This window comes from Carassius carassius, chromosome 32 (genome assembly GCF_963082965.1).
Source record: "Carassius carassius chromosome 32, fCarCar2.1, whole genome shotgun sequence".
Classification (NCBI taxonomy): Eukaryota; Metazoa; Chordata; class Actinopteri; order Cypriniformes; family Cyprinidae; genus Carassius; species Carassius carassius.
Genome location: NC_081786.1, coordinates 665001 through 685000, shown reverse-complemented (window position 1 = coordinate 685000; position 20000 = coordinate 665001). Strand labels below are relative to the sequence as shown.

Below are 20000 nucleotides of genomic sequence, written 5' to 3'. Positions count from 1 at the left end.
ACACACAGAGAGGAGGAACACCACACACACATCCCTCGCTGAGATAACACACACCGTCACTCAGAACACACAGAGAGGAGGAACACCACACACACAACCCTCGCTGAGATAACACACACCGTCACTCAGAACACACAGAGAGGAGGAACACCACACACACGACCCTCGCCGAGATAACATACACCGTCACTCAGAACACACCGAGAGGAGGAACACCACACACACAACCCTCGCTGAGATAACACACACCGTCACTCAGAACACACAGAGAGGAGGAACACCACACACACGACCCTCACTGAGAGAACACACACCGTCACTCAGAACACACCGAGAGGAGAAACACCACACACACAACGCTCGCTGAGATAACACACACTGTCACTCAGAACACACAGAGAGGAGAAACACCACACACACAACCCTCGCTGAGATAACACACACCGTCACTCAGAACACACAGAGAGGAGGAACACCACACACACGACCCTCACTGAGAGAACACGCACCGTCACTCAGAACACACCGAGAGGAGAAACACCACACACACAACCCTCACTGAGATAACACACACCGTCACTCAGAACACACAGAGAGGAGAAACACCACACACACAACCCTCGCTGAGATAACACACACCGTCACTCAGAACACACCGAGAGGAACACCACACACGACCCTCGCTGAGATAACACACCGTCACTCAGAACACACAGAGAGGAGAAACACTACACACAACCCTCGCCGAGATAACACACACCGTCACCCAGAACACACCGAGAGGAAAAACACCACACACACAACCCTCGCTGAGATAACACACACCGTCACCCAGAACACACCGAGAGGAGAAACACCACACACGACCCTCGCCGAGATAACACACACCGTCACTCAGAACACACCGAGAGGAGAAACACCACACATGACCCTCGCTGAGATAACACACACCATCACCCAGAACACACCGAGAGGAGAAACACCACACACACAACCCTCGCTGAGATAACACACACCGTCACTCAGAACACACCGAGAGGAGAAACACCACACACGACCCTCGCCGAGATAACACACACCGTCACTCAGAACACACCGAGAGGAGAAACACCACACACACAACCCTCGCTGAGATAACACACACCGTCACTCAGAACACACCGAGAGGAGAAACACCACACACGACCCTCGCCGAGATAACACACACCGTCACTCAGAACACACAGAGAGGAGAAACACCACACATGACCCTCGCTGAGATAACACACACCATCACCCAGAACACACCGAGAGGAGAAACACCACACACACAACCCTCGCTGAGATAACACACACCGTCACTCAGAACACACCGAGAGGAGAAACACCACACACACAACCCTCGCTGAGATAACACACACCGTCACTCAGAACACACCGAGAGGAACACCACACACACAACCCTCACTGAGATAACACACACCGTCACTCAGAACACACCGAGAGGAGAAACACCACACACAACCCTCGCCGAGATAACACACACCGTCACTCAGAACACACCGAGAGGAAAAACACCACACACGACCCTCAGTGAGATAACACACACACCGTCACTCAGAACACACCGAGAGGAGAAACACCACACACACGACCCTCAGTGAGATAACACACACCGTCACTCCGAACACACCGAGAGGAGAAACACCACACACACAACCCTCGCTGAGATAACACACACCGTCACTCAGAACACACAGAGAGGAGGAACACCACACACACGACCCTCGCCGAGATAACACACACCGTCACTCAGAACACACCGAGAGGAGAAACACCACACACAACCCTCGCTGAGATAACACACACCGTCACTCAGAACACACAGAGAGGAGAAACACTACACACACCCCTCGCCGAGATAACACACACCGTCACCCAGAACACACCGAGAGGAGAAACACTAGCTTCAAACACCAATACAGAAAATACTCACTTTTCATCTTTACAGCTTGAACTATTTCAGTGACTTCATACAGTCATATTTTCTTCAAAGAAAAGGGGGACATTCTTTTGACATGATTCATTTACATTTTTAGAATATAACAATTTTTATTTTTACTTTATTTAACTTTTATTTACCCAGGTAAGCACATTGAGAACACTTTCTCATTTACAATGGCGACCTGGCCAAGATAAAAGCGTCGAGGTACAAAAGTTACACATGAAATTACAAGACAAAAGAGATCAAACATCAAATCAAACAGACAAAGACTGCCATGGTATATTAAAATGTACAAACACATATATTAATGACTAAAGTGTGAGCTGGGATTAGCATGTACAATGGTCTGACAATGTGTTTGCTAATAATAACTTGAATGTGGATAACGGGACAATGGATTCAAGTTTCAGAGATTTTTTAAGTGTATTCCAGTCGTTAACAGCGGAGAACTGGAAAGACGACCAAAGGAGGTACGGGCTTTAGTAGCAGTCAAAGTGATATACCTGCTTGAACGAAGGTTCATGAAGGGGGTAGCTCTAGAGATTAGTGATCTTAGATAAGGTGGGGTTTTACACAGTAGGCATTTATAGATGAAATGATACCAATGTTTTTGACGTCGGGTCTGTAATGAAGGCCAGCCGATTAAACTATACAGGTCGCAGTGGTGGGTATTATATGGAGCATTGGTGACAAAACGGATGGCAGTATGATATACAACATCTAGTTTACTAAGGAGAGAGTTTGAAGCAATCTGTAAATAATATCACCGTAGTCAATAATTGGAAGGATGGTCATTTTCACGAGAGCAGGTTTTGCTGGAAAAGTAAGAGAGGCTTTATTACGGAATAAGAAGCCAATTCTGGATTTAATTTTAGTTTGGAGCTGATTAATGTGGGTCTGGAAAGAAAGAGAAGAGTCTAACCAAACCCCTAGGTATTTGTACTTGTCTACCTGTTCTATAGCAGACCCATCTAGTGTGGTGATGCTTAATGGGCAGGTAGGTACAGTGCGAGATCGGTTAAAAAACATACATTTAGTTTTGGTCGAATTTAAAAGCAGTTGAAGGGAACGTAATGAATGCTGTATTTTATTAAAACTCTCTTGATGATTTTTTAACACAGTGTACAACGACGGGCCAGACGTATAAAGGATGGTGTCGTCTGCATAGAAGTGGATCAAAGAATCACCTGCAGCAAGAGCAACGTCATTAATATATACAGAAAATAGAGTCGGCCCTAGAATTGATCCCTGAGGCACCCCCATGGAGACAGCCAGAGGACTGGAAAGTAGGCCCTCTGACTTAACACATTGAAACCTGTCAGAGAAATAATTTTTGAACCAAGCAAGGCAATCATCTGAGAACCCCAAGTTCCTTAATCTATCAATTAAGATGTTATGACTGACAGAGTCAAAGGCCTTGGCCAGGTCAATAAAGACTGCTGCGCAATAGTATGTCAATGTCAATGTCACCTTTATTTATATAGCGCTTTAAACAAAATACATTGCGTCAAAGCAACTGAACAACATTCATTAGGAAAACAGTGTCAATAATGCAAAAATGATAGTTAAAGGCAGTTCATCATTGGATTCAGTTATGTCATCTCTGTTCAGTTAAATAGTGTCTGTGCATTTATTTGCAATCAAGTCAACGATATCGCTGTAGATGAAGTGTCCCCAACTAAGCAAGCCAGAGGCGACAGCGGCAAGGAACCGAAACTCCATCGGTGACAGAATGGAGAAAAAAACCTTGGGAGAAACCAGGCTCAGTTGGGGGGCCAGTTCTCCTCTGACCAGACGAAACCAGTAGTTCAATTCCAGACTGCAGCAAAGTCAGATTGTGCAGAAGAATCATCTGTTTCCTGTGGTATTGTCCTGGTGCTCCTCTGAGACAAGGTCTTTACAGGGGATCTGTATCTGGGGCTCTAGTTGTCCTGGTCTCCGCTGTCTTTCAGGGATGTAGAGGTCCTTTCTAGGTGCTGATCCAGCATCTGGTCTGGATACGTACTGGATCCGGGTGACTGCAGTGACCCACTGATCTGGACACAGACTGGATCTGGTGGCCACGGTGACCTCGGAACGAGAGAGAAACAGACAAATATTAGCGTAGATGCCATTCTTCTAATGATGTAGCAAGTACATAGGTTGTTATGGGAAGTGTTTCCGGTTCCGGTTTACCTAATTAATGCAGCCTAAAAATCCTTTAACGGATTTGGATAATAAAAGCATATTAGTATGTTATGTGTATGCCAGGTTAAAGAGATGGGTCTTTAATCTAGATTTAAACTGCAAGAGTGTGTCTGCCTCCCGAACAATGTTAGGTAGGTTATTCCAGAGTTTGGGCGCCAAATAGGAAAAGGATCTGCCGCCTGCAGTTGATTTTGATATTCTAGGTATTATCAAATTGCCTGAGTTTTGAGAACGTAGCGGACGTAGAGGATTATAATGTAAAAGGAGCTCATTCAAATACTGAGGTGCTAAACCATTCAGGGCTTTATATGTAATAAGCAATATTTTAAAATCTATGCGATGCTTGATAGGGAGCCAGTGCAGTGTTGACAGGACCGGGCTAATATGGTCATACTTCCTGGTTCTAGTAAGAACTCTTGCTGCTGCATTTTGGACTAGCTGTAGTTTGTTTACTAAGCGTGCAGAACAACCACCCAATAAAGCATTACAATAATCTAACCTTGAGGTCATAAATGCATGGATTAACATTTCTGCATTTGACATTGAGAGCATAGGCCGTAATTTAGATATTTTTTTGAGATGGAAAAATGCAGTTTTACAAATGCTAGAAACGTGGCTTTCTAAGGAAAGATTGCGATCAAGTAGCACACCTAGGTTCCTAACTGATGACGAAGAATTGACAGAGCAACCATCAAGTCTTAGACAGTGTTCTAGGTTATTACAAGCAGAGTTTTTAGGTCCTATAATTAACACCTCTGTTTTTTCAGAATTTAGCAGTAAGAAATTACTCGTCATCCAGTTTTTTATATCGACTATGCAATCCATTAGTTTTTCAAATTGGTGTGTTTCACTGGGCTGCGAAGAAATATAGAGCTGAGTATCATCAGCATAACAGTGAAAGCTAACACCATGTTTCCTGATGATATCTCCCAAGGGTAACATATAAAGCGTGAAGAGTAGCGGCCCTAGTACTGAGCCTTGAGGTACTCCATACTGCACTTGTGATCGATAGGATACATCTTCATTCACTGCTACGAACTGATGGCGGTCATATAAGTACGATTTAAACCATGCTAATGCACTTCCACTGATGCCAACAAAGTATTCAAGTCTATGCAAAAGAAAGTTGTGGTCAATTGTGTCAAACGCAGCACTAAGATCCAATAAAACTAATAGAGAGATACACCCACGATCAGATGATAAGAGCAGATCATTTGTAACTCTAAGAAGAGCAGTCTCAGTACTATGATACGGTCTAAATCCTGACTGGAAATCCTCACATATACCATTTTTCTCTAAGAAGGAATATAATTGTGTGGATACCACCTTTTCTAGTATCTTGGACAGAAAAGGGAGATTCGAGATTGGTCTATAATTAACTAGTTCTTTGGGGTCAAGTTGTGGTTTTTTTGATGAGGGGCTTAATAACAGCCAGTTTGAAGGTTTTGGGGACATGTCCTAATGACAATGAGGAATTAATAATAGTCAGAAGAGGATCTATGACTTCTGGAAGCACCTCTTTCAGGAGCTTAGATGGTATAGGGTCTAACATACATGTTGTTGGTTTAGATGATTTAACAAGTTTATACAATTCTTCCTCTCCTATAGTAGAGAATGAGTGGAACTGTTCCTCAGGGGGTCTATAGTGCACTGTCTGATGTGATACTGTAGCTGACGGCTGAATGGTTGCAATTTTATCTCTAATAGTATCGATTTTAGAAGTAAAGTAGTTCATAAACTCATTACTGCTGTGGTGTTGGGAAATGTCAACACTTGTTGAGGCTTTATTTTTCGTTAATTTAGCCACTGTATTGAATAAATACCTGGGGTTATGTTTGTTTTCTTCTAAAAGAGAAGAAAAGTAATCGGATCTAGCAGTTTTTAATGCTTTTCTGTAGGATATGTTACTTTCCCGCCAAGCAATACGAAATACCTCTAGTTTTGTTTTCCTCCAGCTGCGCTCCATTTTTCGGGCTGCTCTCTTTAGGGTGCGAGTATGCTCATTATACCATGGTGTCAAACTGTTTTCCTTAACCTTCCTTAAGCGTAAAGGAGCAACTTTATTTAAAGTGCTAGAAAAGAGAGAGTCCATAGTTTCTGTTACATCATCAAGTTGTTCTGAGGTTTTGGATATGCTAAGGAATTTGGATACATCAGGAAGATAACTTAAAAAGCAGTCTTTTGTGTTAGAAGTGATGGTTCTTCCATACTTGTAACAAGAAGTAGAATTTACAATTTTGGCTATATGAATTTTGCAAAGAACTAAATAATGATCTGAGATATCATCACTTGGCTGAATAATTTCAACACCATCAACATCAATTCCATGTGACAGTATTAAATCTAGAGTATGATTTCGACAATGAGTAGGTCCTGAAACGTGTTGTCTAACACCAATAGAGTTCAGAATGTCTATAAATGCTGATCCCAATGCATCGTTTTCATTATCAACATGGATATTAAAATCACCAACTATTAAAACTTTATCTGCAGCCAGAACTAACTCGGATGTAAAATCACCAAACTCTTTAATAAAGTCTGTATGGTGCCCTGGTGGCCTGTATACAGTAGCCAGTACAAACATAACAGGGGATTTATCATTAACATTTGTTTCTTTGGATAATGTTATATGAAGTACCATTACTTCAAACGAGTTATACTTGTAGCCTGCCCTCTGAGAAATCCTGAAAACGTTGTTATAAATTGAAGCAACACCTCCACCTTTGCCTTTTAGACGTGGCTCATGTTTATAACAGTAATCTTGGGGGGTGGACTCATTTAAAATAATGTAATCATCAGGTTTTAGCCAGGTTTCTGTCAAACAGAGTACATCTATATTATGATCAGTGATCATATTATTTACAAAAAGTGTTTTCGTAGAAAGGGATCTGATATTCAATAAGCCAAGCTTTATCATTTGTTTATCCATATTGCTTCTGTTTTTTATTTGTTGAACCTCAATTAAATTGTTAATCTTAACTTGGTTTGGACGTTTTTTGTTTTTTCTAGTTCGGGGAACAGACACAGTCTCTATAGTGTGATATCTAGGTGAAAAAGTCTCTATGTGCTGAGAATTAACTGACCTCTGTGACGGGAGGCGGCTAGCAGACGGTCGGTTTAGCCAGTCTATCTGCTTCCTGACCTGGGCCCCAGTTAGTCAAGTATAAACACTAAGACTATTTGCCATATTTCTAGAGAGAAGAGTGGCGCCACCCCAGGAGGGATGAAGACCATCTCTTTTAAACAGGTCAGGTCTGCCCCAAAAGCTCGTCCAATTGTCTATGAAACCTATGTTATTCTGTGGGCACCACTTAGACATCCAGCCATTGAGTGATGACAATCTGCTATGCATCTCATCACCACGGTAAGCAGGGAGGGGACCAGAGCATATTACAGTGTCTGACATCGTGCTTGCAAGTTCACACACCTCTTTAATGTTATTTTTAGTGATCTCCGACTGGCGAAGTCGAACATCATTAGCGCCGGCATGAATAACAATCTTACTGTATTTACGTTTAGCATTAGCCAGCACTTTAAAATTTGCCAAGATGTCAGGCGCTCTGGCTCCCGGTAAACATTTGACTATGGTGGCTGGTGTCTCTATATTCACGTTCCGTACAATAGAATCACCAATAACTAGAGCACTTTCATCAGGTTTCTCAGTGGGTGCATCACTGAGTGGGGAGAACCTGTTTAATGTTTTGATCGGAACAGAAGAGCGGTGTTTTGACCCACGACTACGCTGCCTCACTGTCATCCAGTTGCCCTGCTGCTGGGGCTCTGTTTCCGGAACCGAACAATGTACAGGAATCCCTGAGCTAGACGCATCCAAAGCCGTATCTAGAGCCCTAACATTTTTACTATCCTCAATTAAAGTTTGGATGCGTGTCTCTAATTCTGAAATCTTCTCTGTCAGCCTAACTATTTCCCTGCATTTATCACATGTGAATCCCTCATCAGCGACAGAGATAGATAAACTATACATGTGGCAAGAGGTGCAAGAAACAATGATAGGAGAAGCCATTACTCACCGTGCTTGATGAAAATTCTTACTGCGGTTGTTTGATGAACTTGTGAAAAACTGGAGCGAGGGAGAGGAGAAAAGAAAAAAAGTATCTTTGATCAATAGCAGTTATGATGTCATTTGTAACTTTAAGTGTGGCTGAAGTGCACCCATGACCAGCTCGGAAACCAGATTGCATTTCGGAAAGACTATGATGAGATTCAAGATGGTGAATAATTTGTTTATTAATAATAGGGATCGGACTATAGCAATTTGGATCTAAACTATCCCCTCCTTTAAATAAAGGGATTACAGCAGCAGTTTTCCAATCTTTAGGTAGTTCTGATGAGTTAAGAGAAAGGTTAAAAAGACTGGTGATGGGATTAGCAATAAGTACTGCAGACAACTTTAAAAAGGAAGGGTCCAGATTGTCTAATCCTGATGATTTGAAGGGGTCAAGATGCTGCAAATCTTTTAGAACGTCGGCTATCTGGACATTGGCAAAGGAAAAACGTGGAAAATTTTGACTAAGTGCTACAGAGGGTGAGGGGCTGTTAATTAGAGTCGGATTCGCCAGATGAAAAGCATGACCAGCCATGGCAAAATGCTTGTTAAAGTTCTCAACCATGGAGGATTTATCAGTAGTGATAATATTGTCTAGCTTTAGTGCTGTGGGTAACTGTACGGAGGTGTTCTTATTCTCCATAGTTTTTACTGTATCCCAGAACTTTCTAGAATTAGTGTTGCAGGTGGCAAATTTCTGTTTAAAGAAGCCAATCTTAGCATTCCTGACCGCCTGTGTGTATCGGTTTCTGACTTCCCTAAAGAGTTGCTGGTCTCTGTGGTTGTTCGATGCTAATGCCGTACGCCACAGAATATTCTTATATTGGTTAAGGGCGGTGAGTTCTGGAGTGTACCATGGGCTGTATCTACTTTTAGTTCTGAGCCTTTTGTACGGGGCATGCTTATTTAGAACAGCTAGAAAGGCACTTTTAAAGAATGACCAAGCATCCTCAACTGTAGGGATAAGATCGATATCCTTCCAGGATACCTGGGCTAAATCATATAAAAAGGCCTGTTCGCAAAAATGTTTTAGAGAGCGTTTATTTATGATAAGAGGAGGCCTTTTGGTTGCAGACCCATTACGGACACATGCAATTATTTAGTGATCGCTGATGTCTTGGCTAAAGATACCAGAGACGTATTTAGTGGGCATATTAGTTAAGGCAATGTCTATGAGAGTGCCCTTATTTGCAGATTTCTGGTTATATCTAGTGGGTTCGTTAATGATTTGCGTGAGATTGAGGGCATCAAGTTTAGAAAGTAAACTGGATGAAGCATTAAGCATGTCCCAATTTAAATCGCCCAGAAGTAAAAACTCAGAAGATAAATATGGAGCAAGCAGTTCACATAGGTTGTCTAGGGCACAACTGGGTGCAGAGGGGGGTCTGTAACAGGTGGCTACAGTCAGAGACTTGTTTCTAGAAAGATGGATTTGCAAAATTAAGAGCTCAAACTGTTTTGGCAACAAAAGGCAAAACATATTGACATAAAATGCAAGCAAAAAAAATAAAAATAAAATTGCGCTGCTCGTAAAAAAAATAATTATGAGCGCTCGCACAAATAACAACAGAGATGCTAAATTCTTACGGTATGTTGGAGAACTGGTTTTCTAGGTTCGAATCACAAAATCAGAGGAAAATGTAAATAGTGTTAAAAATCAAAACAGTAACGTTAGGGAAAATGTAGCTAGTGTGGACCATAGACGGTGTGGACCCGCTAATCCAGGCAGCTAGTCCCGTCAGCTGGTCAAAGGATCCGTTTCAAAGGTGAACTTCACGTCGGAAAGGCACACTGAAGCGTCGTTGTGTAATCCTGTCGGCAAGACACTCACGATGGACCTGCAGAGCTCCGAGAGGACAACGCTGGAGAGTGAGGACGCCTGCCAGCCAACCGACCAGGTCGTGGTAGACCGAACTCCATTGACCTGCTACGAGGTGCTGTAATGTATGCAGTTGCGGCTAGTCAGCTGAGCTAGGTAGTTGATGACTGTTACTGGCCCGATGGTTGGCTATAATAATCCAATAAATTGAGGAGCGATCCTGTATCACCGTGCAATCGAGGGTATCAACAATGTAATAGAAAGATAGTCCCAGGATGAACAATTAATGAAGCCCACTGGAGTGCGTGCGAGAGTTGTTTTTATAAAAACAAGATTATAAAAACGACGTGCACGTTTAAAACAATAGACACACTATGTACACAAACGTGATACAAACATGTCTTGACCTCGAGACGCCATCTTGGAATGTTACTGAAAATAGTAACTTACCAATTCTTTAAGGTAAATGAAAATGAGCAGTTTGCTTCAATAGTCTGAAGTAATTTACAGAATTACAGTAATGAAAAAAAGGTAAAAAACTAAAAGTACATACTGTAATTCGAACAAATAATTTTCAGGGCTAATCCTGAAATTGCAATCAGCAGTGTTTGAAATCTCTTCTGTTTTGAATGTGTGCTTCACAGTTTTGACAGCAGTGTGTTAGCATTTGAACAAAGTGCTGTAAATCCACAGTGTTGTGCAGGTTGTGGTTAAAGTCGTGGGATAAGTGTGTAGAGTTTTGAAAACTGTGTTCAAGCAATGAAAAAACGAACTCGAGTTTGGTCCACATGTACTGCTGCTGTGCAGACTGTAGTTAGAGTTTTGCACATGTGACTCCAGTTGTGCCCACTGTCGTTTAGCAATCGAAAAAAACTGTAATTAGAGGATCAATTATTTTCATAAAGCATATGCTGATATAACAAAAAGGTAATTATAATGCATAAATTATGCATTAGTTGCATAAATATATCATGCATTTACAGTTTCTTTAAGCTGCTTACAAACTAAACACACACCAAATCTTCAAAACCACACACGTGTAATTCGGTCTTGGACTCAATTTCATAAAACACTTTTTGCAAAACACAGCACACAATTCTCTATGTAACATACAGACATCTAACAGAAATGAATATATTTGCAAAAATTAGCATTTGAGATGTGTTTGTGAGATTTTGAATGCAGTGCTTAGTTTTGCAAGAGATGTGAGGTGTTTTGCATTAAAGTTTTTAAAAAAGAGGCAAAGTTTTGAAAATGTAAGCAGAAAAAAAAAACGGTATATAAAACGTGTAAATATAATGGAAGCAGGTTCTTTATATGTAAAAAAGAAATATATATATAAAGAAAGTAAAAACAAAAGTTTTTAAAAAAGTTTGAAAGTTAGAAAGTTGTACACTAACAAATAATCTGTTTTATATTGTTATTGTGTGTGTGTGTGTGTGTGTGTGTGTGTGTGTGTGTGTGTGTGTGTGTGTGTGTGTGTGCATATATTAACGCATATATATACACACACACACACACACACACACATAAATACATACCTGAATATACAGTACATGTTGAAACGCTGTAAAGAAAGTGCAGGTTAAGTTCCTGCCGCAGGCTGCAATCTGTCTCTGTTTAGTGGTGGCTGCAGATATTGCAAAAGGTTTATTGTATCTCTAGCACTTGAAACACACACATTCTCACACACACACACACACACACACACAGCCAATTAAACTCAGACTGGCGTTCCAGGAGTGCTCTGTAGACTACAGAAGCTTTACCTTTTACTGCTCCAAGCTGCCAAATGGAATCCACCTTCTGTCCTTAATTATACATCATTATTTTCTGGAAGAATAATTAGTCACACCTCTTCAGCTCCATACGTGCCAACATGGTTGCAATTGATGCTTGCACATGTGGCATCCTAGCGTGTTGCTCTCGACAAAAAGCACCTTGTTTTAGTTTGATTTTGAGGTGACAGAAGAAATCAGAAAAGCAGTTGTTGATGCAACTTTTGCTTCTTAAGACAACTTTAAACAAAACCCGTTTGTCACGGCTGTCAGATGAATAAGGAGGATTGCTGCACAGTAATTGCAGGGGTGTTTATGTGTAATTGATGCAAATGGCACGCTTCTGTTTGCACTTAAACTGCACTGTAAAGATGTGTTTGGAGCGAACAACCCCAAGAACGGCTCTTATGATCAGAGCCAAAGAACAGATGACTGAAGTTTCACTTCAACACGCACCAGTTGAGCACATGAGGATGCATTTAACAGAAACATCTGAGTTTGCATCACATCTGTAATACCCTCGATGTGAAATCAATCTCTTTAAATCCTTAATTTATGTCCCTTTTTGTGAATCTAATAAGTGCATGCTCTTGTGCAGAGAAATGTCTGTTTAATTAAAATATAGGAGCTATTGGATAATGTGAACCGCTGGTGGGTGGTATGACCAAGTTATTACTTGTTTACATTTCAGAAACAATATAGATCCATTACATTAGTCTTTAATAATGTTCTCAAAATGTTATTTATACATCATTAATGGAAACATTTTAGTTGAACGTTTGCATGTTTTTTTAAATGTTCCTGATGCTAATGCATAAATGATAAGATGCTAAACATTCCATTAATGTTTGCATAACAAAAAAAAAAGTTTTATAAATTACGTTTTGTATGTTCAGAGAATATCCAGAAATAATGTTTTCATAAAATGATGGGAATGCTAGTAAAATGTTATAGAAATAATTTTTTAAGAATCCTGAAAAATAAACTGCTTCACAGTTTCTGCAAAAATATGTGGAAGACTGGAGTAATGATGCTGAAAATTTAGCTTTGCATCACAGGAATACATTACATTTTAAAATGTACCATAGAAAACAATTGAATTATATAAGTAATAATTGTTCACAATATACAGCCATGGTAAGCATAAACACCTGCTTTGTAAACCATAAGCCAACTTCAGATCTTTCATGCACATCAGTCTACATCTGAGATGTTTCCTGTTTTTCATCTTTCTGATAGCAATGTGTACTAACTTTCTCTTCTAGAGCCATCATATGAGACAGTGAGCCCGCTGCTCTGCCCACCGTTGGAAAACTGCTCTCTCTCTGGGCATGACTGCCCATTTGGCTTCCAGCAAGACACCAGCGGCTGTCTTCTGTGCCGGTGTGTCAGCAGTGAGTGCAAACACACACACACACACACAAACCCTTGAGAACTGTGTTTCATGCAAACCGCTCCAAAATATTCCTAAGTCTATGTTTGAGAAAGTCCTAACGGCCCGCAACACAAGCAAAGACTGACTCAGGGCATACAGAGTGTGTCCAGGAAAGAATGATCTCAGACACAAATACACCTCACAAATCTGCAAAATCCTCCCCATGACTGAAATGGATCTGAAAGTTTTTCCCATGTGAATTGAAGTCAGCCTCAGAGGTCAGTGGGGTCAGTCAGGGTTAAAATAATGTTAACCCAGGGTTAAAAAATAAAATCAGCACAGGGTTAAAATAGTTTTAAGCCATGGTTAAATGTAGTGCTAACCTCTGTCTAAACACAAGATTGAGATTTTGTTTAACCCTGGACTATAAGTGACGTCATCATGGGGTTAAAATAATGTTGACCCAGGGTTAAAAGTGACCTCAGTACAGGGTTAATATAATGTTAAACCAGGGTTAAATGTAGTGCTAACATCTGTCTAAATACAAGATTGAGATGTTGTTCAACCATATGGTTAAAAGTGCCGTCATCATGGGGTTAAAATAATGTTGACCCAGGGTTAAAAGTGACCTCAGAACAGGGTTAATATAGTGTTAAGCCAGGGTTAAATGTAGTGCTAACATCTGTCTAAATACAAGATTGAGATGTTGTTCAACCGTAGGGTTAAAAGTGCCGTCATCATGGGGTTAAAATAAAGTTGACCCAGGGTTAAAAATGACATTAGCACAGGGTAAAAATTTTGTTAAGCCAGTGTTAAATTTCTGTCTAACTTTCTAACTTCTGTCTAAATACAAGATTGAGATGTTCTTTAACTCAGGGTTAAAAGTGACCTCAGCACAGGGTTAATAATATGTTAAGACAGGGCTAAATATAGTGATAACCTCTGTCTAAATATAAAAGATAGATGTTAGGTAACCCAGGTATAGAAATTATGTCATCATGGGGTTAAAATAATGTTGACCTGGGTTTAAAATTAAGTTGAACCAGGGTTATACAAAGTGTTAACCTTTGTCTAAATATAAATGTGAAATACAAATATGTTTGAACTAAGTTTGACTGTTCACTGATCATCTTATGTTGTGGTTTTCAGATGAAACCTGTCCTGTTGTGTCCAAGCACTGCTCTCTGGAGTGTCCCATGGGTTATGAGAAAGACAGCTATGGTTGTGAAGTGTGTGAATGTAGTGTAGCCAGTCCAAAGTGTCGTCCCATGACATGCAGCAAGACATGCCCTTATGGATACATGTAAGTAAAAATATCTGACCAGTAACATTATCTAAGACCAAAAAATCTAAATATAAGTGTAAAACATCATTTAACACAGGGTTAAACCTGATGTCAACACAGGGTTAAAAGTGACCTCATCATGTGGTTAAAATAATGTTAACCCAGAGTTAAATGTGACATCAGCACAGGGTTAAAATAATGGTAAATCCAGGTTAAACACACTGCTAACCTTGGCCTAAATATAAGTGTTAAACATTGTTTAATCAAGGGTTAAAAGTGGCATCAGCATAGGGTTAAACTTGTTTTAACCCAGTGTTAAAAGTGACCGAATCAGAGGATTAAAATAATGTTAGCCCAGGGTTAAACGTGACTTAATCATGGGGTTAAAATAATGTTAACTCATGGTTAAAAGTGACCTCATTGCAGGGATACAACAGTGTTAGCCCATGGTTAAATGTGGAGTCAGCAGAGGGTTAAAATATTGTTAAGGCAGTGTTAAAAAAAACATGAGCATAGGGTTAAAATAATGCTGACCCAGGGTTAAAAAGTGCTAACCTCTGTCTAAATAAAAATGTGAAAAATGTTTAACCCATGGTTAAAACTGATTAAAATAATAATAGCCTAATTGCAATGCTATATCCTGCCTTAATACAAGTGTGAAATGTAGTTTAACCCTGGGTCAAAGGTGATCTCATGACAGGGTTAATATAATGTTTTCTCAGTGTTAAACAGCCAGAACCCCTGTACTCCATGACCCTGGTCAAACATCTGGGTGCTTTGCTGTCCTCATAAGAGCTTAGGATCCAGTGCTTTCCTTTCAAAACCATCCCTCCCTTTCAACACAATGATCAAATGCACATCGACACAAAAGCGTCTGTATGTGAGCGTGGGGTGTGATTCCGTTGGTATCTGAACCACAAGCTCCCAGTGGAGGATGGAGCAGATAGATTTTCACTGTAAACCCGTTGTCTAAGCTCCCCTCAGGAGGGATGGAGGGTTTCCTGGATAACTCAGAAGAAGTTTGAGTTCTCTGAGCCCTGTCTCTTCATCTCACTCTGGAGGAAATCCCTGTTTATGGTGGCTCATGTTGAGATCATCTTCTGGTCGAACCGTGTCTATTTCTAAAATATCTGGAGCCGATTGAAACAAATCCATTAAGTTCAGAAAGCCCTTAGAGATAATGAATTTATAAATAAATGGATCCTTAGCTTTTGTGCACTTAATTTTGTCCAAATTAGACCTGACATGATTTAAGATAACCACATTATGCACTTTAAATTCAATTACATATAACCATAAAAATTAGGGAATTTTAGAGTGAATGTGAAAGATTTTTATTTTATTTTATGTTTTAGTTATTTTAGTAGAGCAAGTTAAACTAAATGAAAATAAGAAATGTTTCCTTGGCAGCTAGTGGGTAAAATAGTGTTAACCCAGGGTTAAAAATGGCCTCATCACAGTGTTAAATTGATGTTAGCCCGGAATTAAAAGTGACATCAGCAGCCTTATCAAAGGGTTAAAATAATGTTAACCAAGGGTTAAAAATGGCCTCATCACAGTGTTAAACTAATGTTAGTCCGGGGTTAAAAGTGACATCAGCAGCCTTATCAAATGCACGCGGTCTCTGAAAATACGCCTTTTGCGCAGCGCTCAATCTGCCAAATCTAGCAAAAGCGCTATATCAGCCATCTTAAATGTTTCTTGTTATGCCTGATTTTGGCCATTTTATAGGAAACAATTTCCGTAACAATTAAAGGGCTATTAGTTTGCCCAGAAAGCAATTAATTATTTGGTCAAAGTGTTCCGTTTGCAGATCCTATTACTGGCTCTCATAATAAAAGTAAAAAGAAAAAACGTATTTAATTACTATATATAATAATTTTTTTCAAAATGCTGTGTAAATATGTACCTGATTAAGGTGAATTAAAATGCAGCCATATTAATGAGCAAAACGTTCAGATGTTAAAAGCACTATTTACGCGTGGCTGGGAGCATGTGTAGATTTCTTGCGTACCAACTAACATTTGGAAAATACGAACATTTTAATGAATCCACGATTTACACAAACATTTGTTCTGCTCGTGTTTCATGAATGAGACCCATTGTGTTTATGGGATATGTGAGCCGTGGCTTGAATTATGAAAACAGAAGACGAGCTGATGTTTACACTGACATTTACACAGTCGAACGGGTCGGACTGCACACAAAGGGGGTCTTAAATTGCTTCCCCTTCTCAAAGGGGCTCAGATGTCATTGGATTTGACAGAACGTAAAGGAATATGGGTGCAGTCAGCACTATGGGGTTCTCTCTTCAACCACCAGTGTGCAGCATCCACCTGAAATGTAATAATACATACTTGTTTTAAATTTTTAGTTTAATAATAAATAAATTAATAAATCAATCAATAAAATACTAATAAATAATACCAGATGGCATCACGCATCCAGCAGCAGCTCCCAACCACCAGAAACTTTAATGAATCACAAGGTTATAAGCATAAGTGTCCTGCATTATTACGAGGTTTTGTGAGACGTGCTTTCATCCGTCTTCAGAAGTTGAAGTGCATCAGAGTGTTAAGTGGCATTCATGAGCTGAGCTTTCGTAGCTTAATCAGCACGTTTATGCTGGTCAGTGCTGGTCATTGCTGGTCAGTGCTGGTCACTGCTGGTCAGTGCTGGTCAATGCTGGTTAGTGCTGGTCAGTGCTGGTCACTGCTGGTCAGTGCTGGTCAATGCTGGTTAGTGCTGGTCAGTGCTGGTCACTGCTGGTCAGTGCTGGTCACTGCTGGTCACTGCTGGTCAGTGCTGGTCAGTGCTGGTCAGTGCTGGTCACTGCTGGTCAGTGCTGGTCAGTTCTGGTCACTGCTGGTCAGTGCTGGTCATTGCTGGTTAGTGCTGGTCATTGCTGGTTAGTGCTGGTCAGTGCTGGTCAGTGCTGGTCAATGCTGGTTAGTGCTGGTCACTGCTGGTCAGTGCTGGTTAGTTCTGGTTAGTGCTGGTCAGTGCTGGTCAATGCTGGTCATTACTGGTCAGTCCTGGTCATTGCTGGTCAGTGCTGGTTAGTGCTGGTCAGTGCTGGTCAATGCTGGTCATTACTGGTCAGTGCTGGTTAGTGCTGGTCAATGCTGGTCATTGCTGGTCAGTGTTGGTCAATGCTGGTCATTGCTGGTCAGTGCTGGTCAGTGCTGGTCAATGCTGGTTAGTGCTGGTTACTGCTGGTCAGTGCTGGTCAATGCTGGTTAGTGCTGGTTACTGCTGGTCAGTGCTGGTCAGTGCTGGTTACTGCTGGTCAGTGCTGGTCAGTGCTGGTTACTGCCTGTCAGTGCTGGTTAAGCAGCCTCACCTGATGGTTTATGTGTTGTTTCTCGTCGCAGGAGGAACAAGCACGGCTGTGAGATGTGCCGCTGCGTCCGCTGTCCACCGTTCACCTGCGACAAACACTGCAGCGAGGGCTTCAGGAAGAGCAGGAAGGGCTGCAGCGTCTGCCAGTGTAGAGGTGAGTGAGCAGGGGTCAGAGGTCATGAGAACTCATCTGAGGCCCACTGTACAGAATTTTCCTACAAGCAATGCATAAACATGGAAAACTGCAAGAAAATTTATGACCAACATTTAATATGTGTTTGTAAAATTCACCCCCCAAAAAATTAAACAAACTGATAAAATAAAAAATTCTAAATCAAAATATTAATAGTAACTAGTCATATTAATAGTATACCAGTGATACTCAAGTAACATAATTAAAACTAAAATAAACAACTAAAAATAAAGCCATAAAAACACATTTCTTTGCCTGAAATAAACTTTAGCTGAAATAAAGATACATATACTTGATTGTAGGTTGTTCATTTAGTTCTAAAATGAAATTAAATTTGATGTTGTTTTTGTGATTTGTTCAGTGTTTTAGTTGGAGTACACGAACTAGCTTTTTCATCTGACTGCTTTATAAATCCTGATTTGTTCCTTACTTTTGACGTGGGATGAAACTGGGGTGTGTGTGTGTGTGTGTGTGTGTGTGTGTGTGTGTGTGTGTGTGTGTGTGTGTTATAAACGAGGCTGCTGGTTCAGATCATCTCTCGTCTGCTTTCATAACTTCAGTCTGAGCAGATGTGAATACAATCTGTGATCCGGTGTAGATTGATCAGTGCAGAGGCTGTGTTTTGCAGTTGTTTTCAGCTGATGATCTGTGTTTGCTGGAGGAAGGTTATTTTAACTCTGTCATTGTGTTTGTGGAGTTCATTCTGTGTTCAGTCACGAGCACTTCGTAAAATCACAGCAGCTATTCTGAAGCATCTGGACCAGTTTTCAGAAAACTGCTTAAATATTTAGACATGAAAACTGCACTAAAAGTCTTTTTAAGAAGGTAAACACACTTAGATGCTGAAAAAAACACTGCCTTTGGTTTTACTTGCAGTTGTGTGTGTTGCTTTAACTGGTTCATTCAGTTCAGTTTATCCACAGCATAATTATAAACTCATTATTGGCAAAATATCAGACGTTCAGAGGATGTTATTTCAGCTGGAGACAGGAGTCAGGAATTATAATAGGATATCATCAGAATGACCTTTAAATCATGAAGTATTTATACACTGAGTTATAGTTTTTACTCTCTTTAATTTATGCTGATTTACATTTAAAAAATCATTGAATGCAGGCTTATCACCATTAATGAAAACTAAAACCATAAAAGTTAAAAACATTTGTTACTTGAAATAAAATTTTACATAAACTGAAATAAAACGTTAACTAAAATGAAATTGAAAATGGAAAATATCAAACTAAAAAATTTTAATAAAAACCAAAATCTAAATTAATACAGATCTAAATAGACATATTAAAAAACTAATAGAAATTACAAAAACATAAAACTAAATTACAAAACATTAACTGTAATTAAAATAAAAAAGGGAAATTTTAAAATAAATGCTAACTGAAATATTAATTAAAAAAACAAAATAATAATAAAAACTATATAGGCCTATTAAAAAAATAAAATAAAGTAGTAAAAATAACAAAAACACACAACAAATTACTAAAATCTTAAATAAAATTAATAGTGAAATAGAAAATATTAAAAACCTCAAAATATTATTAAAAACCTTAATAATAATGAAAGACAAAAAAGACCTACTTAAAAAAGAAAAAATTACGAAAACACTCTATTATATAAATTATTAAAACGTTAAATGAAATTAAAATTAAATTAAAATGGAAAATATTAAAATAAAAACTAACTCAAAATATTGTTAAAAACATAATAATAATTAAAACTATAAAGACCTTTTTAAAAAATAAAAACTAGCAAAAATGACAAAAACACAACAAAATTACTAAAACGTTTAATAAAATTAAAACGAACACAGAAAATAAAAGCAACTTTTGTAAACTCAATATTAATAAAAACTATAGTAGTATATATAAAGTATATATATATATATATATATATTTATTTATTTATTTTTGGATTGTGCGCTGGACGTTTTTTGTGTGGTTTACTCATAATCGTCTG

The 20000-nt window shown here is 39.5% G+C and overlaps 1 protein-coding gene across 1 annotated transcript in view; it reads left to right on the top strand.

Annotated features, from left to right (window-relative positions):
- LOC132113341 (cysteine-rich motor neuron 1 protein-like) overlaps positions 1-20000 on the top strand; it is a 59815-nt gene that overhangs the window by 29134 nt on the left and 10681 nt on the right. The window contains 3 exon segments of the mRNA XM_059521138.1: positions 13100-13228; positions 14359-14512; positions 17869-17990. Coding sequence (XP_059377121.1) covers positions 13100-13228; positions 14359-14512; positions 17869-17990 — 405 coding nt within the window.